This window comes from Ochlerotatus camptorhynchus, unplaced genomic scaffold, assembly GCF_037179485.1.
Source record: "Ochlerotatus camptorhynchus isolate MF236.1 unplaced genomic scaffold, CSIRO-AGI_Acam_v1.1 ptg000361l, whole genome shotgun sequence".
In the NCBI taxonomy this organism is placed as follows: Eukaryota; Metazoa; Arthropoda; class Insecta; order Diptera; family Culicidae; genus Ochlerotatus; species Ochlerotatus camptorhynchus.
Window position 1 is genome coordinate 12,355,657 of NW_027040849.1, and position 23,551 is coordinate 12,379,207.

At 45.6% G+C, this 23,551-nt stretch overlaps 2 protein-coding genes across 3 annotated transcripts; one reads left to right on the forward strand and one right to left on the reverse strand.

Annotated features, from left to right (window-relative positions):
- Nucleotides 1-242: 242 nt before the first annotated feature.
- LOC135709506 (snRNA-activating protein complex subunit 1-like) lies at nt 243-20,763 on the reverse strand. Of its 2 annotated transcripts, none has more exons than XM_065231895.1 (4): nt 20,599-20,763; nt 20,042-20,532; nt 745-1,123; nt 243-621 (listed from the first exon to the last, which is right to left on the reverse strand). In XM_065231895.1, the coding sequence occupies exons 1-4, from the start codon at nt 20,730-20,732 to the stop codon at nt 591-593; spliced, it is 1,035 nt and encodes a 344-aa protein (XP_065087967.1). In that variant the 5' UTR covers nt 20,733-20,763; the 3' UTR covers nt 243-590. The 2 variants fall into 2 exon arrangements, with proteins under 2 accessions (XP_065087967.1, XP_065087968.1); XM_065231896.1 differs by having other exon boundaries at nt 20,595-20,674.
- LOC135709472 (juvenile hormone esterase-like) lies at nt 18,197-20,033 on the forward strand. Its single transcript, XM_065231833.1, has 3 exons — nt 18,197-19,447; nt 19,510-19,784; nt 19,844-20,033. Exons 1-3 carry the CDS (start codon nt 18,230-18,232, stop codon nt 20,004-20,006), a joined length of 1,656 nt encoding a protein of 551 aa, XP_065087905.1. The 5' UTR covers nt 18,197-18,229; the 3' UTR covers nt 20,007-20,033.
- Nucleotides 20,764-23,551: the final 2,788 nt, after the last annotated feature.

The window sequence follows — 23,551 nt, forward strand, 5'->3', positions numbered from 1 at the left end:
TGAAAAACCTTTGCGATCATTCCTTCTGACCACGTTGGGGTTCAACGTTAGTGTGCAGATTTTTTTCACGTCTCTTGCGTTCCATCTTCGATCATTTAAAAAAATATGTTGTCATTACAACGTTGGCACGAAGAATGGTTGTTAGGAAGGGGAGTCAATAAAGTCAGCCAGAACTAAAAAAAAAATCCATATTCTAGAAAGAGATACTCTAGTGAACCATACAATAATTTATTCGTATTTTCTGATGCTATCCGCTCAAATAGCAGTTCAATTTAAATTATCATCTAAATTATCACATTTGCCAATTTCTTCCACACGAAACCGATACTCCATACAAGATACGGTGCAGCACCGTTTGTAGGCTTCCACCCCCATAGATACAGCAGTTTTCGACGACCGTTTGTGTGGAAATTAGCACGATTCTTCAGCAGGCGTGAAATGAATGTAACCCGAGCGGTCGTCGATTGCAAGATTCCTGTTTCGAAATTATCACACTTCATAAATAGCACACAAAACGCCGCGCGCGTGAAATAAAATGTATCGTGATGTGTTGCATCATCCTTCGGATGACTGGAACACCACAATCGCACCTAGGCGGCCGTCGGATCGTCATCGTCGGTGCTGAAAGATGCGAAAATAAAAGCGCGACATTAAAAAGGTGGGTGAATTTATGCTGACAAGCTGCGCTGTAGCGTGACAACTGTTGTAATTTTTATGGGGGCTAAAACGAAATTCAACACGTACCTCATCGCTTCGAAAACCGCATCGTCGGTCATCACGGACGAATTCATATCGCGTTTTTTGGTGGCACGTGGCCTCAGCTGGCGGTTGCTCCCCGTCGAAGAGCCAACGCCGGCGTTCGAAGCCGTAGCAATCTGCAAATCCTTGCGGTGTACTTTCCTTCGGAAAGCCCTCTCCCTAAGGGAAGACCGCTTGGCACCGATGTTATCGCTCGACTGAAACTCCGCCGCCAGCAGGGCATCCGATGCATCGTCATCGCCCGCTTGGGCTTCGTTCGATGTGTTGAGAATCGAAATCAGCGCATCGAGGTCTTTGTGTAGGCTCTGCATTAGGTTCGATTGAGGGATTTTATCACCGGAGCTACCCGTCGTCGGTTCTGTTTCTATAATGGGGGAGATTAAAAATAAAGAAACGCAGTAAAGTAATATGAAAAATGGATATCCCCATCGTGTGTGTAGGTAGATAGGAAGCGATGAAAATAGAACTGCTGTTTGGACTAGCGATTCTGTGGTATCGCAGGAAACAAATGTACGGCTAAATCGTTTTGGAAAGATGTTTTCAAACATTTTAATATATTAGCGAGTTGTGTCATGTGTGTGGTCGAGAGGGACTATATTACCAAGCCCCGCCACACACGAAAAAAAATAAACAGACGTAGATCAAAATAACATAAATAACAGTTTCTCAAACGAAAAACCCCTCTAATCTCCCTGATGCCTTGTCGTACATCATCGCTTGAATCACCGTTTAGTTTATTTAGAGATGGAAACAAAATGTGTGATTACTCAAATGTCACTGTTCACTGGTTGTCCGATTACGCAAATGGATTAAATCGTAAAACTTAGAGCATAGACAAACGGACGTTTGTTGAACCGGGGACTTCTCTGATTAGCTCTAGTCAATTAGTCATTGAAAGCAGCGCAGTGGACAACTTACTCCAGCGTCTGCGTTGAAAGTATGTACATGTATTATATAATTAGTATCTCTTAAACACTCATGTACGATATGAACCTTTGAAGCGGATTCAATAGTAAGTGTATGGCCAAACCCACGGTATTAGTCAGGGTGTCTACTAACTGCAAATACCTGGAAAACCGCGAATCCTCAGGTAATTTTATTTTTTAAACGCCTGTAACTTTCAGAGGATTTATTAATTTTCTTACCAAGGATATTTTAAAGAAATTAATGAATTTTAAAATACAAGTATTTAATTTTTCTTGTTATTTTCATTCACACTTTATAGATCCACAGTGGATTAATCTTCAGTAACAAATCAATTTAAAAAAACAGAGGGTTGGAATATTTTGTTTTTTTTTTTTCTGAATGAGCTTATTTCCTAGAAATTTCAAATTTGAACTAGTTTTGGACTTTAAAGCTATAATGCTTCAAGAAATTTTCAAGCATTTGGAGTAAAATTTCATGCACAATTTTAAAGGCTCGTGGAATTTTACTATAATTTCTAAGGACCTCATTCCAAGGGAGTTCTGGAAAAAAAAACTTTCAGAAAAACATCAAATGCAATCTGCTTTCACGGTAGTTCTGAGGAATTTTAGATTTCATGTGTAGCCTGATAGTTTTGAGTAGAATTTCAAGAAACCCTGAATTGAATTAAAAGTAAAGAACTACTTGGAAGTTCCCATTCTTTACCTGAAGTTAATAAAACTGCCTTGAAGGCCTTTTGTAGTTTGAGAAGTTAGCCTGATGCTTGCAATACTTCTCATCAAATTCTTAAACTTTCCTAAGCTTTATAGGACTTCCTAAAGTTTCTTTTATTTTTCTAACGATTATGAAGGTTTAACAATTCACTGAAGTTCTCTAAACTTCTTTAACATTTATGTGACGTCTCTAATGTTAACGGAACTGCTTTGAGGTTCTCTATTCTTTTCTGAAATTCTCAAAACTTGCAATTTTCTTTTCTTTGCTCGATTCGTTCGTTCGATTGCGTTGTTCCGTTTTTTTTTGCGTTGAATAGAGACGCTCTCGGTGAACCAGCCATGGGAAAAAAAAACGCGCGGTGGCACGAGTGCCGGCAATCCGGGAAACGGTCTAGGCCTGAAGACAACAGTGACAGTGCGACAGCTGCGAAGAAGCTGCTGGACAACAATCGGTTCTCCGTGAAGGACTTCCCTCCCGGATTGCAAAAAAAAATAAACTTCTTCATCACGCAGGGTGTCCGGTGCACCATCCAGCTGTGCACGGAAGGATACAAACTGATGGTTCCGGCGTTAAAATATTACAAGGCGATACAGATTATACTGGACCAAGGTGGAGTACTTCTCCCACGACATCGAGGCTGTTAAGCCGTTCAAGGTGGTCCTGCGAGGACTGTACGACATGAACACAGGCGTCCTCTTGGAAGAGCTTGTGGCTAATGGACTGAAGCCGGTCCAAATTCACAAGATGGCCCGCCACAACAAGGCCGTCAAGTACTGCGACCAGCTATACCTGGTTCACCTTGTGAAGAGCTCAATAACTTTGATGGACCTCTAGGGAATCCACGTCCTGTTCAACACAGTGGTGAAGTGGTCGTGGAGTCACCCAATGCTCGAACTGCCACCTGTTCGAGCATGGAACGAAGAATTGCCATATGGTCAGCCGCTGTATCAAGTGTGGCAAACAACACAAAACCGACGCCTCCGACAGACTAGATGAAGCCGATCCCATTTGCGCCAACTGCGGTGCTGCTCACAAAGCTACAAGCAAGGCCTGCCCGCGCCTGCGCACCGAGTACATCGAGATACGAAAGAAAGCATCGACGAGAAACCAGCCCGGCCGCAAGAAGGTGCCGGAAATGAATGATCAGAACTTCCCACCGGTTCCACGACGACCGATTCCAGTGTTGCAACCACTGTCACTCAATCAACGATTGGCTGCTGCTCGTACCGCTGCTACTGCTGCTCAAGCTCTAACTGCCAGAGCCCCTGCAAACTCAGGTAAACAGACGACTGCTGCTCCACAGCCGCAGGATCTCCCGACAGCCCCTGGGCTAAACTGGCGTCAGGATGGACCATCCTTACCGCAGCCCGAAATCAACGATGGTTCTTGGTTCACCGCAGCGGAACTAATGATCATCTTCCTTAAGATGCACGACATTGCCAACACCATCAAGAACAAATCCGACCAGCTCCAAGTTGTGGCTACCTTCATGCTCAGTTATGGACCGTGAGCTTATCAAAATTGCAAACTGGAACGCTTGCTCGCTCAAGAGAAAAATCGTCGAGTTCGACTCCACTGTCGACTACGGTGTCCTTCCGGAGTCGCCCGAAGACGTTGACCGGTGTCTGCATTCCATCGAGAAGGCGATATCCCGGGCCAGGGAACAACACGTGCCAGTATCCAGACAGGTGAGCAATACTCTGAACCTTTACAGATCTACCAAAGACCTTATAAGACTCCGTAACACCATCCGAAGGCAGTACCAACGTCCATGTCTGTCTATCGTTAAGACCCACTGTAATCGCCTAAAAAAACCATCCAAGCCAGGATGGTGGACCTCAGAAATCGGGACTTTGCTAACAGGATCCGCTCTCTACCAGATTGTGCAAAGTCCTTTTGGAAACTAACCAAAATTCTTAAAAATAAGCCAAAACCCATCCCACCACTGACCCCACTACGTTCATCTGATAATTCCTGAAGAGAAGGCTGCCGCGATAGGTCAACACTTCGTCAGCTCCCATAATCTCGGACAAAACATCGTCAGCCCCCGCGAAGCTGAGGTTACTGAAAACGCAACCAACCTCCATCAGATTCCCAATGTTTTTTTTTCCGAGGAATCCGAGATTACGGCTGACGAACTGTTGGTCTATATTTTTTTTAACTTTATTTAAGAGATTTTTAGCCATAGACTAGTTCATCTCTTCTGTTGGTCTATATCAAATCATCTAAAAACATGAAGGCCTCAGGTTTCGACAACATCCTGAATCTGGAACTCAAACACTTCTGGAACTCAAGTTCTACAACCATCAACCACTGATCCTCTCCTTCAAGTTATCGACCAATCAGCCTTCTCTCAGGGTTATCAAAACTGTTCGAAAGAGCAGTGTACCATCGGTTCCTAACATCTGCCGATGAAAACAACTTGTTACTCGAGGAACAGTTTGGTTTTCGGAAAGGTCGTTCAACCGTCTACCAGCTGACTCGAGTTACAAATATTCTCAGACGGAACAAGTCTGTTTCGAAAAACATCTGCCATGGCGTAGCTGGACGTTCAAAAAGCATTCGACAATGTCTGGCATGATGGCCTGGTGTTCAAATTGCAGCAGTACGGTCTTCCAATCTTCCTAGTGAAGATAATTAACAACTATCTATCGAACAGGACGTTTCGAGTCTCTCTGAATGGCAACATATCGGATGCTTTCAACATCGATGCTGGGGTTCCACAAGGAAGCATCCTTGACCCCATTCTATTCAACCTGTTCTCCTCCGATATACCGGCTCTCCCTGATGGTGGATCGTTGTCTCTGTTAGCAGATGACATATCCATCGTCTACAAGGGTAGGGTCATCGGAGCTCTGACTGCTAAACTTCAGAGAGGCCTGGACGGACTCCTGTCTGAATATTTCAACAGCTGGAAGATCCGTATCAACGTGGAAAAGACCCAGGTCATCATCTTTCCACACTCTTAATCTCCCAGACTTGTTCCGTCGGTGAATAATAAGATCTGCCTGAACGGCACAGTGGTGGAATGGTCGAAAGAGGTAGTCTACCTCGGCTTAACACTAGACAGCAAGCTGATTTTCAGGTAGCACGTTGACAAAACCAAAACCAAGTGCAGCATCTTGATAAGATCGTTGTATCCACTCATCAACAGGAGGTCTACCCTGTCCCTGAAAAATAAGCTTGCTGTCTACAAACAAATCATCCTTCCCGTAATAGAATACGGGATGCCAATCTGGGAGAGTTGTGCCAAATGCCATCACCTCAAACTCCAAAGGATCCAAAACAAGATCCTTGGGATGATCCTTAACAGACCCCGCGGACTAGAAATTCTGAGATCCACCTCCTGGTTGGAATTCAGACATTAGAAGAACGGAGAGTATTTATCCTGGAAAGGTTCAGAGACACCTGTCTAAGATCAAATCATCAGATCATACATGATCTAACACGTTAAGTTAAGTTATGCTCGTAGTTAGGTAGGTTTTCACTTTTTTTTCAACAAAACACACCCCCAAAGGGGTATTCTGTAAACTAGTTGAAAAACGCAAATATTAAATTAGAATATCAAATTAAACAAATATGAAGAGCCAGGTAGGCTAATCAATTAAAATGTTAAATCAATGTACTATTATAATCAACAGAAATAAACATAATTTTACTACTACTGAACGTGATCAGTTGCAATTCTGGGGACAGTCGTCAAAACTAATTTGAAAGACCCAGAAAGTAGACGCGGACATCGCGGAATATACCCATTCTCTGCTTGATCGTCAAGCAGTTCAGTTCGGTGTTAGCTCGCTCTCTCGAGTTGTTTGAAAAGTTCGTGGCGATAGTGTTCGCGCTCTCTCTTTCGCGGTTTGTCGTGCGTGTGTGTGTGCCCCGTAATGGGGAAGCATCGGTCGCGAAGCCCGGCGAAGGTCCAGAACCCCGGTGAAGGAAGCTCCGGTGTACCTGCCTCGAACAGGTTTGCTGGATGGGAATATCCAGCCAGCTGTGTTGGAAAAACGCAGCAAGAAGAGGAAGAAGAATCGAGGCCAGTCCGATGGCACGATTGGTCGAGACGATGCCTCTGCGACGAACGGAGATTTCGGTGACGCTGCCGATAAAGAAAATGCTGCCGACATGAGTGCGGCAAGAGTGAAGCTACCTCCGCTGGTAGTGAAAAATGCCCATCTCAACGAGCTCATCGCGGATCTGGCGTCGCTGGGCGTCAAAGCCGAATTCAAATTGGGCAGAGTCGGCACCAAGGTGGTGCTCCGTACCAAAGCGGAGTATGACTTGGTCATCACCCACCTGAGGACTTCCAAGGTGGAATTCTTCACCCACGATATCCCCGGTGAAAAACCGTTCAAGGTCGTCATCAGGGGCCTACCAAATTTCGACCCGAAGTTTATCGAACATGAAATCAGGGACCGGTACAAGCTGGCCCCAAGTGCCGTGTATCGAATGACAAGAAGAGACGAGAATGTGAAGGCGTATCCGGATAGCCTTTTCCTGGTACACTTCCAGAAGGGAACGGTGACGCTCAACGCACTGAAAGCCATCCGGTCCATCAATTCCATCATCGTTCGCTGGGAGCCATACCGTGGCGGCCATCGCGATGTGACTCAGTGCCAGCGGTGTCTTCACCTCCGAATGTGCTGCGGATGAAGCTGTAGCGTCCAAATACGCCAACTGTGGTGGTGCTCACCAAGGATCCAATAAGCAATGCCCTAAACGCGAGGACTTCAAGCGCATCCGAAATCAAACGTCCACCAACAATCAACCAGCACGAAGGAAGGATAAGGCCCCGGCTTTCAGGAAGGAGGACTTTCCACCTCTTCATGGACAAGCGAATCCCAGGGTGCGATCCGCGCCCCCCAAGAAACGTCTGGATCTTCTGCTGGACAAAGCTCTCCATCCCCCCCCCCCCCCTGGATTCTGGAGGCAACCAACAGCTCAAACAAACAATCCCGATCTGTTCTCAGCAGATGAACTGATGGAGATTTTTATCAACATGACCGGTGCTCTACGTAAGTGCCGCAATAAACCCGAACAGATCCAAGTGCTCGGTAAGTTCATCATCCAATATGGTGTCTAAACCGCTAACCATCGCTACCTGGAACGCTTGCTCTGTAAGAGCAAAGCAGATTGAGCTTGCCGACTTCCTCCGCAAGCATAGCATCGACGTGGGTCTTCTAACCGAAACCCATCTAAAGTCCGGTGACAGCTTCTGGTTGCCTGACCACAACATTATCCGGCTTGATCGCACCAGCTCCAGGGGGGGGGGGGGGGTGTTGCGGTCGTCGTCAAGAAAGGAATAAAATACCACACTCTGTCCCATATCCGCACTTCTATCATCGAGGCCCTTGGTGTGGAGGTGGAGTCGTCGACTGGATACGTCCAGTTCATCGCCGTCTACTGCCCTCGACAGTGTGCCGCCAGCAGTGGCCTAGCGGCTAAATTCAAGAAGGACCTGTCCACCATCACCCGTACCGGTTCCCGCTTCGTAGTTGGAGGAGATCTGAATGCTCGCCATGAGGCCTGGCGGAACTACCAGCAGAACCAGAACGGTCGTCTGCTGTTCGACCTCTCACAGCATGGGCTGTACTCCGTTTGGTTTTCGGATGAACCAACATTTATCTCACCGGCGGGCAACCCATCGACGCTAGACCTGTTCCTGACAAATATCGGCTTGTCCAAGCCGGTAGCCTTGAACGAACTCAGCTCCGACCAGGTGGTGGCTGAACTGGGCTGCAACGTGGCTCCTGCTTCAAGCCTGCGCAAGGACTACCATCGCGTAAACTGGGCCCAGTTTGGACGCGTGGTAGACAGGCACATCATCGACAACCCGCCGCTTGATACCGTGGAGAACATCGACCGAGCGTTGGAAGGACTCCACCATGTTGAACCCCCCGGTTCGACTTGCAACGACTGAACGAAAGCCCTTCAGGCAACACTGCTTAACGTCATATCAAATGTTAAAGAACACCAATAAATTCACTCTTGTCTGTAGCGTACTAGCGTCCACACGTGTTGCCTTATTTCCTCTACTGAGTCCTCGTTTTAACAATTCTCTTAACCTCAACAGGTTATGGGCTCAGCTTTGGGGCCAGTGATTACGGGAAAGTGCGTGACGCGATTCGAAAAATAGGGATTTTTTTTTTCGGTACGGGAGAAGAAAAGTTTTGTCCGGAAAGAAAAGAAAGTACGCGGTGCGGTTGAGAAATCGTTTTTTTTGTTGCAAAAGTGGTTTTGTCCGGAAAACTTTTGCTGGAGCGAAAATGGATTTTTCTAAGGTGGGCGTCATCCGGCTGAACAATAGGAACTATCGTTCATGGGCTTTCAAGGTGCAGATGCTGATGATGAGAGAGGGCACGTGGAATTATGTTGACCCAGGTGTCGCGCCGGCACCAGTCACTCCGGCCTGGACGGAAGGCGATTCAAAAGCGCGAGCCACCATTGCTTTGTTGGTGGAAGATAACCAACATAACCTCATCATGTCAAAAACCACAGCGAAAGCCACATGGAATGCGCTCAAATCTCACCATCAGAAAGCTACTCTCACCGGAAAGGTTTCGTTACTAAAAGAAATTTGTAGTACAAACTATCGCGAAGGTGAGAATATGGAGGAGTTTTTGTATGGCATGGAGGAGCTCTATTCTCGGTTGGAGAATTCGGGCGAGAAGATGTCCGCGTACATGCAAGTGGCCATGATTTTGCGGAGCCTCCCGAAGGCATTCGATGCTCTTACCACCGCATTGGAGAGCCGTTCAGATCAGGAGCTGACGATGGAGCTTGTGCGAGCAAAGCTCATCGATGAAAGCCAAAAGCTGTACGGCGGGAATGTTCAGGAAGAGCGTGTGCTGAAGGCGAAAAACGAAGCAAAACCGGCAGGTGTTTGTTTCTTTTGCGGTCAAACCGGACATAAGAAGCGTGACTGCAAGGAGTTCCTGTCCCGGAAGAACACCGGGGAAAGCAACGATAAGAAGAAAAAGAAGAATAAGTGGAAGCAGGAAGAAAAAGTGAAACAAGTGCGCGAAAACGACACGAGATCGTTCACGTTTATGGTTCGTGGCCATAAAAGTCGTAACGTTGCAAATTCCTGGTTGATCGACTCAGGTGCCACCTCGCACATGTGTAGCGACAAAAGTGCGTTCACTGAAATGGAACACGGTTCGCGTTCGAGTGTCATCGTCGCGGATGGCAGTGAAAATCGCGTAGAAGGCATCGGCGATTGCATGATTAAGTGCGCGGGTGACAGTGGAGAGACAGTTGAACTCACACTGCGGGGTGTGCTGTATGTCCCCACTCTAGAGGGAAATATGATTTCGATTGGAAAGCTCGCGTCAAAAGGTGTCCGTACGGTATTTGACAACACCGGTTGCAAACTCGTGTACGACAGTACGATAGTCGCGGTCGCGGATAAAGTGAGCGATATGTATTGGCTACGAGTCGTGGAGGATCGAGTGTTGAAGTCCGAGACACGGCATCACACGAAAAACTGCCAACATATCTGGCACCGCCGCCTTGGACACAGGGATCCAGACGTTCTTGGCGAAATACGACGACACGATTTGGCGACGGGTCTTAACGTTGTCGATTGCGGCATCCGGTGGACCTGTGAATGCTGCATCGAAGGCAAAATGGCTCGGCCATCGTTCCCGCATGTTGCGGAGAAGACGTCGACAAATGTGCTGGATATAATCCACAGTGATGTTTGCGGACCAATGGAGGAGGCAACTCCAGGAGGATGCCGCTATTACATGACCCTGATAGACGATCATAGCCGTTATGCTTACGTATATTTTTTGAAAAAGAAATCGGAGGTCGAGGATAGAATTCGTGAGTACGTAAGATTGGTGGAAAATCGCCTTGGGCGCAAACCGCGAATTATCCGCTCCGATCAGGGCGGAGAGTATTCCAGCAAGGCTCTACGAAAATTCTACGCGAAGGAAGGGATAAAAGCGGAGTACACCGCAGCATACTCACCTCAACAAAACGGGGTTTCTGAGCGAAAGAACCGGTCGTTAAGTGAAATGAGCCGGTGTATGCTTTTGGATGCAGGTATGCACAAACGATTTTGGGCTGAGGCAATAAACACCGCTTGCTACCTGCAGAACCGTTTGCCATCTGCGACCGTCGGTCGTACGCCATACGAGATTTGGTTTGGCAGAAAACCAGATTTGAATTACCTGCGATTATTCGGATGCGTTGGCTACGTATTGATTCCGTCAGCGAAACGAAAGAAATTGGACGTCAAAGCTGTGAAAATGACATTCGTTGGTTACTCGGCCGAGCATAAAGCGTATAGGATGCTGAATACACGGACGGGAGAAATCCAAATCAGTCGGGATGTCCGCTTTCTAGAGCTTGGTGATGGATCCAAGGATCAACTCCTCATTGATCAAAGGCTGGAGGAAAATTCGGAACGTAGCGAGGAAATCGAGTGGACTCTTGATAAAGTGGCGAAACAAGAAGAACAACCCCACGAGGTGGATGATACAAACTCCGAAGGTGATTTCTATGGCTGGGACGATGAAGATGACGGCTGGCCACGAGGGTTTTGGCACGATAACGACAACGACTGGCTTCGCGGACTGTGGAACGATGATGACGTAAGTGATCCGGTGCGTGTGAATGAGCCAGTCGCACCTCCACCCGCTCGTCGTTCACAGAGGGCAACGGCAGGTGTTCCACCGATAAGGTATTCTGAAGGAGTGAATTCGGTGAAGCAAAGTTTCGTTGAACCAAGGTCGTATAAAGAAGCTGTGTCCGGTCCGCAGTGTGCCGAGTGGAAATCGGCGATGGAAGATGAAATGCAGTCTCATCGTGAAAACGGAACATGGGAGCTTGCGGAATTGCCAGCAGAGCGGAAAGCTATCGGATCAAAATGGATATATAAATGTAAGGCAGATGAGGATGGCAATCTCATCCGATTCAAAGCGCGGCTGGTGGCGCAGGGCTTCTGCCAAAAATATGGGACAGATTACGATCTGGTTTTCGCTCCCGTAGTAAAGCAGATAACGTTCCGGACGATGCTGATTGTGGCAAGCAAGCGGAAGATGTTGACGAAACATGTGGACATTAAGACTGCGTATCTTCATGGGCAGCTACAGGAGGAGATCTTCATGCGCCAGCCTCCGGGGTATGAGAGTGGTAAGCCGAATGAAGTCTGCCGGCTGAGACGCAGTATTTACGGGCTTAAGCAGGCAGCCCGTGTCTGGAACACGAAGATCGACGAGGTGCTGAAACACATGGGTTTTGTCCAATCAACGGCGGACCAGTGTCTTTATATACGCCAAAGGGTGGGTAAGTGCGTCTTTGTGCTTATCTATGTTGACGATGTCATTGTTATCTGTTACACTGAGGAGGAGTTCGCTGAGGTGGTCCAAGGACTGAAACAGAACTTCATGATAAGCGTCATGGGTAACCTACGATTTTTCCTCGGAATACGTGTTCGCATTGATGATGGACAGTACTGTATTGACCAGCAAGCCTATTTGGAACGAGTTCTGGAGCGATTCGGCATGCAAGATGCAAAGCCGTCTAAATACCCGATGGATCCCGGCTTCCTGAAACAAAAGGAGGAGAATGGTAGAAGATTGGATTCGCCGGAAGCATATCAAAGTCTAATTGGGGCTTTGTTATACGTCACCGTTACCACCAGACCAGATGTTTCAATTGCCACGTCAATACTGGGGAGAAGAGTGAAGGAACCATCTGAGGCGGATTGGAATGAGGCCAAGCGAATACTACGTTACCTCAAAGGTACGCTGGATACGGTATTGTACCTAAGGGGTGATGAACAGAAGCTTGAGTGTTTTGTGGACGCTGACTGGGCAGGCGATGCCAGTGACCGCAAATCAAACTCTGGGTACTTGTTTAAGTTCGGCGGTGGACTCATCGGATGGGGCTGTCATAAGCAGAAGTGCGTGGCCTTATCTAGCACCGAGGCTGAATATGTGGCGCTTGCGGAATGTCTGCAAGAGATAAAATGGATCCAGAAGTTAATGTTCGACGTTGGTGAGCACCTAGTTCTCCCGATTCTGGTGAATGAGGACAACCAGAGTTGCATTGCATTGACTCGAGGAGACCGAGCTGAACGCAAGGCGAAACACATCGACACGAAATACAACTTCGTCAAAGATATGGTTCGAGACGGCATCGTACAACTGACATATTGCCCGACCGAGCACATGGAAGCTGATTTGCTGACGAAGCCGTTACAAGCTGTGAAACTGCGACGACTACGGGAGGCGATCGGCCTCAAGCCATTCAGCGTTGAGGAGGAGTGTTGAACCCCCCGGTTCGACTTGCAACGACTGAACGAAAGCCCTTCAGGCAACACTGCTTAACGTCATATCAAATGTTAAAGAACACCAATAAATTCACTCTTGTCTGTAGCGTACTAGCGTCCACACGTGTTGCCTTATTTCCTCTACTGAGTCCTCGTTTTAACAATTCTCTTAACCTCAACACACCAAGCCATAACCGTGGCTGACGAGGCGTGCGTCCGACGAGTTCCTGTGAGGGGTAAGTTTATTGCCATTGATTCCCACACCCAACTTTTGATTCGTCTGAGAAATGTTCGTAGACGCCAGTTTCAGAGTACTGGAGATCTGGGCAAAAAATGTGAAATGGCCGATCTGAACAGGCAGATTGCTTCCAGAATGGACTCACTCCGAAATGAAAGTTTCGGGCGTGTTGTCCAGAACCTGGACGACCGCTCCAGACCATTCTGGAAGGTAGCCAAGGTCCTGAAAAATCATCCCAAACCCGTTCCACCTCTCAAAGTCGAAAATGATGACGATCGGCTTTTAATCACCCCACAGGAGAAAGCAAATGCGATCGGCAAGCATGTCGCTTCATCGCATTTGCTTGGCTCGAATATCCAAAGTCCGCTCGAAGATCAGGTTGCGCAATGCGTACAAAACCTTGATGCCTCCCCTTGTGTCGTGCCTCCGGCGGATATGATTACAGTACAACAGATTTGCTCAGCGCTGAAATGCACCAAGAACATGAAGGCTCCCGGGTTTGACGGTATATTCAACTTGATCTTGAAGAGACTCAGCATGAAAGTGCAGTCTCTTCTAACCGCTATCTTCAACAGATGCTTGGAACTGCACTACTTTCCAAGTATCTGGAAAGTAGCAAAAATCATACCAATCCGCAAGCCCGGTAAGGATCCAACATTGCCTTCAAGCTACAGACCAATCAGCCTCCTTTCAGCGCTGAGCAAATTGTTCGAGAAACTCATTCTCAATCGTTTGCTCAAGTTTGTCGAGGAAAATAACATTCTCCTTTCGGAACAATTTGGATTCAGAAAGGGGCATTCCACCAATCACCAGCTAGTACGGGTGATGAATAACATCCGAAGTAACAAAGCTGTATCCAAGTCCACAGCCATGGCCTTGTTAGACGTTGAAAAGGCGTTTGACAATGTTTGGCATGACGGACTTGTGTACAAGCTTTGTAACTTCAACTTCCCATTACATCTGGTTAAAATCACCCGTAACTACCTTCAGCAAAGGTCGTTTAAGGTATCGTTGAATGGTTGTCTTTCCGACACGTTTTCCATCCCAGCAGGTGTCCCGCAAGGCAGTCTGTTGGGCCCCTTGCTTTACAGCATTTAATTTTCCGACATTCCTCCCCTCGGAAACGGTTGCGTGTTTTTCCTGTTCGCAGATGATACCGCAATAGCCGTCAAAGGAAGGATGCCTCGCGAAATAACGAACAAACTTCAACGATGCCTTAACGCCTTTGCTGATTATGCTACCACGTGGAAAATTAAAATCAATGCCTCCAAAACACAAGCGATCATGCCTAGATCACGGAGTTGACAAAAAATCAAAATATTAGTGATTGGACACTAAGTGGACAATTAACGTTCCAAGCTGTAATTTGATGTGATTATTTAAAGGCAAATGCTTTTTGATGAAAAAAGTGACTTTTTAGTGAATGACTTGAAAATAGTGACATAGCCACTAAAATCTGCTGCCAACCCTGGATATATAGCTTTCATGGCTTCAGCAACTTTTCATAAAATGTTACGTTCTATGACTTTGCACAGCAAACCTCTAGTGAGATAAAAAAATGATGTCGCTGCGCCATCTTTGCGGCAAAAACTTGAACAGTTTTAATCCACCAAATTATAGTCCTAACCTTTTAAATTTACTTAAATTGATTTATTTATTCATCAATCATTAGACTACATAATAACATTACAACTTATAATCTATGATTTGGGAATGCTTGGAAATATTTAGGGCTATCATTTCACAGTGTAACTAAACCAAGAAACTTTGTTGAAGACGTCAACTCAAAGGGATACAATCCCAGAGCATTATTTTTTTTTTCGATAGATTTCATGCATGGTCCACTGTGCAGTGTGACTTGATTCAAATTTTCACGTTTGATTACGGATAAAAAGTGTGTTATTTACACCAAAACTTAATTTATTGTAGAAAATACCAGAATGTCCTTAGAATCTGTCCTTTATTTGAACGTGGATGCGCCTCTGCATTTTTGCATCTTAAAACAACGAAAAACCTTCTGGCAAGGAAAGGATTAAATGATAGGCAATCTTTAATATGGCTGAACGAAAAAAAAAACTTACGTTGAAATTTATCAAAGCAACTTTAATAGGAACCGGATATCATTGCATAGTATCATACTCTTTTTTTAAATAACTTGGTAATGTTTATATTAGCTAAATTTTAGAACAAAGGTTGTTTCCCCCCTGCGGCTATAAAATTATCTCGTGAAGGTGTAATCGACTGTTACAAATTGTTAGTATTTTTTTTTATTTTGTGTACAGTCACGTCTCTAGAGTTAAGGAGGTAGTCCACTCTGGAAATTTAAAAAAAAAAACTTTTTTTTTGGTTTAAAAAATACTTTGGAATGTCTACTTTGACATAGACTTGACCGCAAGTCCGCAAGTGACATCGTTCCAAAGTTATAGGCCGATTAGTGGACTCGTGTCCAGACGCTCCAAGCGCGCTCAGGTGAGCGCTCGGAGTACCCGCCCGTTACCGGCGATTACATATAAAATTGGCGGGCGCTGTATTTTAGAAACGGCTCATTCGATTTAAACGGTGATTGAATTTTCGAGTTAAGTACCTTTTTTCTAGTCTTGTACGTAGCCGATTTTCAAAAGAATCAAAAATGGATTTTTGGTGCAAGCTTTTATCTCCAATTTTAGGGTACAAAAACGAACTGTTTTTTTTTCAAAACGTTGACAAATTTTTATTTTTCAACCAAATCAAAAACGGCTACGTACAAGACTGGGTCATCTATCAGAAAATAACCACAAAAAAATTCGTTGTTCCAGCTCCAGTGGTGTGACCGCCAGACGTCCCGCCCCGCGGCGACTCAGACGGGAGGTCTCCTGGGGAACCTGGTGCAGCGGCTACAGGAGACATCCAATCGCGCCAAAAAAAATCTCAATTAAAGAGGACATTTCAATTGACAAAACCATGCATTCCTTTTTTTGAATTGATCGTTATTTACCCTAAAAAAAAAATTCGTGAAAATGACCTATTTTTCATGCCGCCAGAGTGGACTACCCCCTTAAGTGGTGTTGGATTAAATTTAGGGTTAGTAGTAGGGCTAGTAAATGTTAGTAAAAATGTACCTAGTGTCTATTAAAAATGTTATAGGTTAGTAGAATTTGAAGTTTGTACAAAATAAGTGGGGTGAATCGCATTCAAGTCAGTGGGTACAACAACTAAATGATAGAAGAGTAGACCAGCAGGCGAAGTGGGTCAAAGTTTACAAAGGTGGTGAAACCCCCCCCCCCCCCCCAACCTCACAGACAGCAACAAAGAAGCAACAACGGGATTGAAGAGAATAAGGAGGAGCGCCATTGCTCATAAAGTTACAGGCGTTCGTGTGCACAAGAGCCATATTATAAAGTGTCCTTCACATTACTAAGTGAGTGGTATCCAGCGAAAAAGGGAGAAGACGGTGGATTCGTCAGGTACGCTTAAAAACTTACTAAATCTAGCTCACTACTAATGACTAGAAGATTAGTACGGCTTCTCTAATACCTCCCATTACCCTCACAGGACCTTTTTGTATTGTGTTAATTCGACTGAAAGTCGCCATTTTGTCTGGTGAGAAGCTCGACCAGGTGCACACGATTCGGCGTAGTAGACCTCGGTTTGCTACGTCTAACCGCAAAGGACCAATCCAACCTCTGGGTCAGCCGCCCGTAAGGAGGCTTTTCAAGCTCGGGGGCGAAACCCTTAAACGTAAAGGAGCCTTCCTCCTCTTCACACGGTCACTCTGGTATCGTCCTGGGCCGTGTCAATCTCCGTCAACAAGGGAGGACGCATGAAAGGCTTACACAACCACATACCATCGACGAACCCCGCCAAACCAGCGTGCGGATAAACAGTAATTACCCACTGTTTTGGGAATCAGCTTGCCAGCTCGTCGTCAGCAGCAGTAGCAGCAGCAGCAGCAGCGAGCGCTCGCAGGACGTCGCCATATCGCCAGAATAAGCAGTGGTACGTAGCGAAGAACACAGTTAATTTTATCCACACCCACAAACAGAAAAATAAATTACAGAAATCTAACCCAATCCCTTCAACACACCAATTTGTTAAATAAAAACCCTCAAAGTCAACCCGCATAAACAATAACGATAAGAAGCGCCTAACCACCAATTCGGAATATCATCCCAACTTTATGTGGTATGGTCGTATCATCTATGATAGCGTTAGTGTATGGTACCCGTTTATTAGGGAAAGTAAATCTTTAAATCAATAAATTCACACTACACAGTATTTCTAGTCAGGTGACCGTACGCTGCACATTTTGTCCGCGAAGTTCCTCGTGATTACCAAGTAGTAAGCCGATCCTGAGACCCAGCTCTAGGGGTCTCTTGCTACTGAACTTGCCGGGAAAAACGAACAGTTACAAAGGTTTTATACAAAATATTCACTCAGAAAAATCTTGCTTGTACGATACTATCCTGTCCGGAGATGAACCAGCCCCGGGAACCAAAATAAGGAAAACTAAACTAAACTAAACTAACTACGATACAGACCACGGTGAGAACTGCCTATTTGGATAAATGTAACTTGCAACACGTTCACACTAATTATCTAATGTGTACAAAAGTAGTGAGACAAAACAAACTGAGCGTTAGTTAATGAATATTCAATTATTGAATCAACTGTTACTCTTTGTAGCTACCGAAAGCATTTAGGTATACAGAAAACCACCTAGCAATTAAGACTTCAAGTTGTGGTTTTTCTCAACAAACGGTATGATCTGGGCTTTCCCAGTTACCTGTTTGTTTGTTTTTGTCAAGTTTAAATCAATATCATTGTAACATTCATAGCATCGAAGACGGAATAGTGATAAAGATCAACGACTAATAACGTTTCCAGATTCACATCCAACTTCCTCACAAAGAATGTTAACTTCCAGCCAGGCAGATTAGATAATTTGCCCAAAGGTATGCAATCTGTATGAACTCTTTGTAGGAAATCTCTTTACAACTCAGTCTTCGACGTTTCGACTACAAAGGATCATCCATAAATGACGTTTCATATGTTTGACTAATTTTAGGCCACTCATCCATCGTAGCGTATTTGGCTATTCCTAATACATGAACGAACATAACCCCTTAAATGCCACGTCATTTAGGCATGCTCCCCACGCTGAACGTTGAATGAACACGTACAATATTACCCATTCTTCATGCATATGCACAATCAATCAGACAAACAAAACAAAAAAAACCCCCTACCGCCGGCCGCTTATTTAACTCGGCAGCCACCGATCTGATAACGCCATTCACAGTCCCATCTCCAAACTCAGCAGCGACTGCAGCGCGACGATGCATTTCATTGCGCTGATCGTTCTACTCGCGCATCTGGGCGCTACCACAATCGCTCACAACCAGCCACCCGTCGTCCACACCGGACTCGGAAGCATCCGGGGTTCGATCCTTCAGTCCCGCTTGGGACGTAAATTCTACGCCTTTCGTGGCATCCGGTACGCCAATCCACCTGTGGGAGCTCTGCGCTTTCAAGCACCGGAACCGGTGGCGGCGTGGAATGGCACCTTGGATGCGACCGACGATGGTCCCATGTGTCCGCAGCCGGCGTACAATCGGAGTGAAGTGTCGGAAGATTGCTTGAGGTTGAACGTGTATACGAGTGTGATTCCGGGGGATAATGTGAGGATTCGTCCACGGGACGTGATTGTATACATTCATCCGGGTGGGTTCTACGTGTTTTCCGGGCAAAGTAGAAACAATGCCGGGCCGCAAAACCTGATGGATCGGGACGTGGTGCTAGTGACGATTAACTACCGGTTGGGATCGCTTGGATTCATGAGTACCGGAACGAAGGAGTGTCCTGGCAATGCTGGTTTCAAGGATCAGGTGATGGCTTTGCGATGGGTTCGTGATCATATTTCGGCGTTTGGAGGCAGGTCAGATTCAGTGACGCTGATGGGCTACAGTGCCGGCGCACTGAGCAATACTTTGCACATGGTTTCACCGATGTCGCGGGGGCTGTTCCATCGGGTGATTGTGATGAGCGCTTCCGGAGTGAGTCAGGTGCAAATTCCGACCGATCAGATTGAGCTGGCACGAAAGCAGGCGGAGTTGCTTAAGTGTGGAACGGATTCCGTTGCTCAAATGGTCGAGTGTTTGAGGGAGAAACCGGCGTCGGATTTTGCTGATAGCTTGGAAGCGATGTTCGTCCTATCGTGGAACCCGGTGCTGCTCTGGACAGCGGTAGTCGAACCCGATTTCGGTCAAGAACGATTCTTGACTCAGGATCCAACGGAGGCCTTCGTGAAAGGGGATTTTGTGAAGGTCCCGGTGATTGCGGGAATTACGCAGGACGAGTTTGCTAGCCCTGCCGTAAATTTTTTGAGAAATGATACGCTGAGGAACGAGCTGGATAAGAATTTTGTTACGCTTGCACCGATACTTTTCCTCTATGAAGGCTATGCCAACCGTTTGAATATAACTCGACAGTTACGGGAGCAATTTCTAGGAAACGAGCCATTAAGTCTAAACCGCTCCCTGCTGGGATTGAACTACGTGAGTAGAATCTAATATTTGTTCCGCTTGTGAATCGTGCTCATTTATTGCAACCATTGCAGCTTTTCGCCGACAGTTTAATCGGTTTTGCCGTGCATCGATTCGTGCATTTGGCGTCACGGCACACCCCGGTCTATCAGTACAAATTTTCCTACGTCGGACGGTACAGTTTCTTTTACTATCCGGTTGAAGGAACCCCCTATGGAGCTGTTCACCACGACGATTTACTGTACTTGCTATCGATTCCCTGGGTGGCACCCATCTTTAATGCTACCGATCCGGAAAGCAAGACTGTTGAACGTTTGACCGGGATGTGGACGGCTTTCGCCGAAACTGGGTAAGTAACCCCTGTTCATGGACCTAAATTGCCATTTCATAAACCTGATCAAATTTCAGTAATCCAAACACGGCCAAAGGAATCGACCAGCCAAACTGGATCCCAGTGACTGATCAAGAAGACAACTACCTCAACATCGGAGAAGATCTTAGGATGGAAACAGGTCTCTTCACCGAACGTTTCGCTTTCTGGGACCACCTCTTTCCTCTACCTACCAAATAATCAATAAATGAATCTAATAAACAATCGCTACTTACCATCCAACGATTCCTTCATTTCGTTGTATCCCATCTCCAGTGCATCCAGCGCCGTAAACAACCCCGTACTGGCCTTCATTGCTAGAAAATCGTTCTCCGCCTCCTTGACGATCTTGAACGCCTCCCGGCTCTTATCGTCGAACCGCCCCATCTGCGTTCCCTTTCCGAAAAACGAATCATACCCATATTCCAGCTCGTCCTGCACGAACCGAAAGGCGTCGCCGATGAACATCTTCCAAAAGATGGCCGCGATCTCCAGCGAGTACTGCTCCGGTGCAGGCCGTTGAATGAATCGTTTAAACTCTCGCCAGTCCACCAGTGTTACTCGAATCTTACAAAACCGTTCCGTTGGTTGTTTGAAGTACAAAGTGTACAGCAGGTAGAACGCACCAATCTTTTCCAGCGGATTTTTCGAGCTGAGAAAAATCTGCTTCACAATGGTCAGTGCTTCCGCCACGAAGGCGACCATATCGACGTCCGTGTTTCGGCCACTGAAAATGGTTAATAATTAATATTTAATTCAAGCAAAAGTTAGTGTTGTTCGAGAACCGACTTACTAGAACACAAACTGAAAGTTCATTCGCTTCCACTCGTAGCAAAAGTGGCGGAATTCCATCGACTCGTGGCGGTTGAACTCGGTCAGGAAGGTGTAGCAGTCCTCGCGGAAGCCCCGTGATAGTTCGCTGACCATTTTTTGGTGTTTCTAGCACAAAAACTCAATAATAATAATAAAATTATGTATTCATGAGCCGGTGTTGTGTTGTGAACAAAAATACGAAGCGAAGTGAGCTGTTTTTGTTTACAATCAATTTTTGACATCCGTGAACTTAGACACAAAAAGGAAGTCGATGTCGGCACAAGTTATTCTATAAACAGGTAGTAGCAAAGAAAAATAAAAGTACCTAAAGATTGAGTTCTTTTAACTTGCGTTATTTTGAGTTTTGCATCTCACACGCAATCTTTATTGTTGTCAAAAGAGAAACAAGAGCTTCGACTGAATCATGACTGGTGATAAACTCCAACCGGTATTATCCTCGATTGCACCTCGCTCTGCACCTCCTTCCTCCAATTTAAAAAAATGTATTATATACCCAGTTTAGGATAATGGGTTAAAAATATAAAAGTTACACAGCAAAAAAAGTTGTTGAATATTACATCGAAACTGCTGCAACCAGATCAATCCATCGGTTGTGTAATATCACATTGCACGATGTACACAGAATCAAATGATGTGACACACAAAACCGATGTAATTTTTCTGACGTAATAAATGTGATGTACACAGATGCGATGTAAACGAAGCGATATAATAGTGATGCGATGTAATAGTAATGCGATGTAAAAGTGATGCGATGTAAAGAAGAAACGATGTATAGGTATCCGTGGCTGATTAAATTGCTTTGTTATCTTTTTTCTCACATAAATTTTAATCAGTTGTAAACACTGCAGTTACTCAAAGCTACAAATAATCGCAGTTTTTACAGCAGAGTAAAATATGCGTACGAAAAGAGATAGCAATGCAATTTAATGAGCAACTGTAACTGAGTAGGATTCAACGGCGTTGCAAAAAGATGTTTGTTTTCGAAGGAAAAAAGAACAAATACCTAATAAAAATTGTATTCAATATATTTATCTGTCCTTTAGCGGCGGCAGTAAAATTCATTCGCACCAAACACGGCAGCAGAGGACGGATTTTTACGTCGAGTTGTCCGCCGGGTTGAAGGGTGGACCACCGGGTGGTAGGAGCCATGGACCATGGACAATTAACAATTATTTGGTACAGCCATCTAAATGGACTTCCTCCGGGACTGCGTAGAGCACTGTCAGTGTTAGTCAACATGGAGGGCTCCCAGAAAACATGGCGTCTCTGCCTAGTTCACCCAGTTCACCGTCTGGTTGAAGAAGGCAAGACATCTCGTCGCAGATGTTCTGAAAAGATAAAAGCGAAATCGGCAATAAATCAACTGAGACCTAACATTTGAAAACGGCACATAATCATTTGTAAACAAATTTTTGTGGACCCTTTACTCGCCCCCCGAAGTATGCCCACGCAAACCAACAGTATCATTAGGAAGGGGAGAATTTGTCCCACCCAATAGTGTTTTTGGTTTGTATGGGCGTACTTCGGGTGACAAGTAAAGGGTCCACTAAAGTTTGTTAACGCCGTTTTCAAATGTTACTTGAGAACTAAAATATAAAGAAAAACATATTAGAACTTACAGATTACGGCTTCATCTGGTACTACGTGGAGTACTGCGCAGTGTTGGTCGGCATGAAAGACTTCCAGAAAGCATAACGACTAGTCTCCGCCGTGTTGAAGGGCAGGAATTGGGTGGTAGGAGCCATGGACCATGGACAATCAGCATTCCTACTGAATTCGGGTCACGTTGAAGGTACTGCTAGCTGAATGGACTTCCTCCGGCACTGCGTGAAGCACTTACAGTATTGGTCGGCATTGAGGGTTCCCAGAAAGCATGGCGTCTCTGCCTAGTTAACCGTCTGGTTTAAGGCAAGAAATCTCGTCGCGGATGTTCTGCAAAGATAAAAACGGAATCGTCAATAAATCAACTAAAATTTGTAAAAATTATTTCAACTTACAGGTTGCGGCTTCCTCTGGAAATGCGTGGAGTCCTGCACAAGGTTGGTCAAAAAGTAGAAAGGTCAGTGCCTAGGGGCACGAACGGAAGCTTGACGTAGGACCACTAGTGCTAGAACAAACATGTTGGTCTTTCCGTTTTTGAATTGGTGGTCGGTTGTTTTTCAAATGATGGCCACACCAGTGCAAGTCGATGCCGACCAAATGACGATGGCCTAGTTATGCTGCCTATTGCGGGAAGCCTTTCCTCCAGTCGATGTGGGTGCTTTCGTCGTCGTCGTCTTCGTATAGGTGCGATACGTGCTGTTCCTCTAATGTCCGACGCTTATCCGTTCGTTGCTCGAAAGCAAATGACGAAGAAAACCAATTGGCAAACGTTTATATTATAGCTGCTTTTCTCCTCCCTTCCTTTCATTGGTGAAATCGTGAGCGGTCAACCGAGCATTGAGCTCACAATGTGTCGTGTGTTCGATTTGCGCTCTATCGTTGCGTCCGTGTTTGGGATTTTTCGTTACATGTCTGGATTTTGTTTTTTTTTTAATGTGACCCCCAGTATAGAAATTAAAGACGTAGTCCTACGTCAAAAACTACGACTGCGTATAGTTCTCCGTCAGGCTGAAACGCGGTCCACCGGGTGGTAGAAACCCACGACCCTTCCGTCACCATGGACAATCAACATTCCTGCTGTCACGTAGAAGATACAGCTACCTGGTTGGACTTTCTCCGGCATTTTGGTTCAAGGGGACCATAGGGTGGTAGAAACGCAGGATCATTCGGCTACTGGCGATATTTTTTATCTTTCCCTGATGCATCCCGGTCAAATGAAGGTTTTCTGATTAAACTTGCAGATAGTTTTGCTATAGTATAACAGTTTGAATAGAGAATATCTGATTAAATAATTCTTATAACAAAAA

Coding starts and splice junctions, on each gene's coding strand:
- LOC135709472 (XM_065231833.1), top strand. CDS start 18,230: ATGCATTTCATTGCGCTGATCGTTCTACTCGCGCATCTGGGCGCTACC. Junction 19,448..19,509: donor CCCTGCTGGGATTGAACTAC/GTGAGTAGAATC, acceptor CAACCATTGCAG/CTTTTCGCCGACAGTTTAAT. Junction 19,785..19,843: donor ACGGCTTTCGCCGAAACTGG/GTAAGTAACCCC, acceptor ATCAAATTTCAG/TAATCCAAACACGGCCAAAG.
- LOC135709506 (XM_065231895.1), bottom strand. CDS start 20,732: ATGGTCAGCGAACTATCACGGGGCTTCCGCGAGGACTGCTACACCTTC. Junction 20,533..20,598: donor AACTTTCAGTTTGTGTTCTA/GTAAGTCGGTTC, acceptor AACCATTTTCAG/TGGCCGAAACACGGACGTCG. Junction 622..744: donor GCGGTTTTCGAAGCGATGAG/GTACGTGTTGAA, acceptor CGCATCTTTCAG/CACCGACGATGACGATCCGA.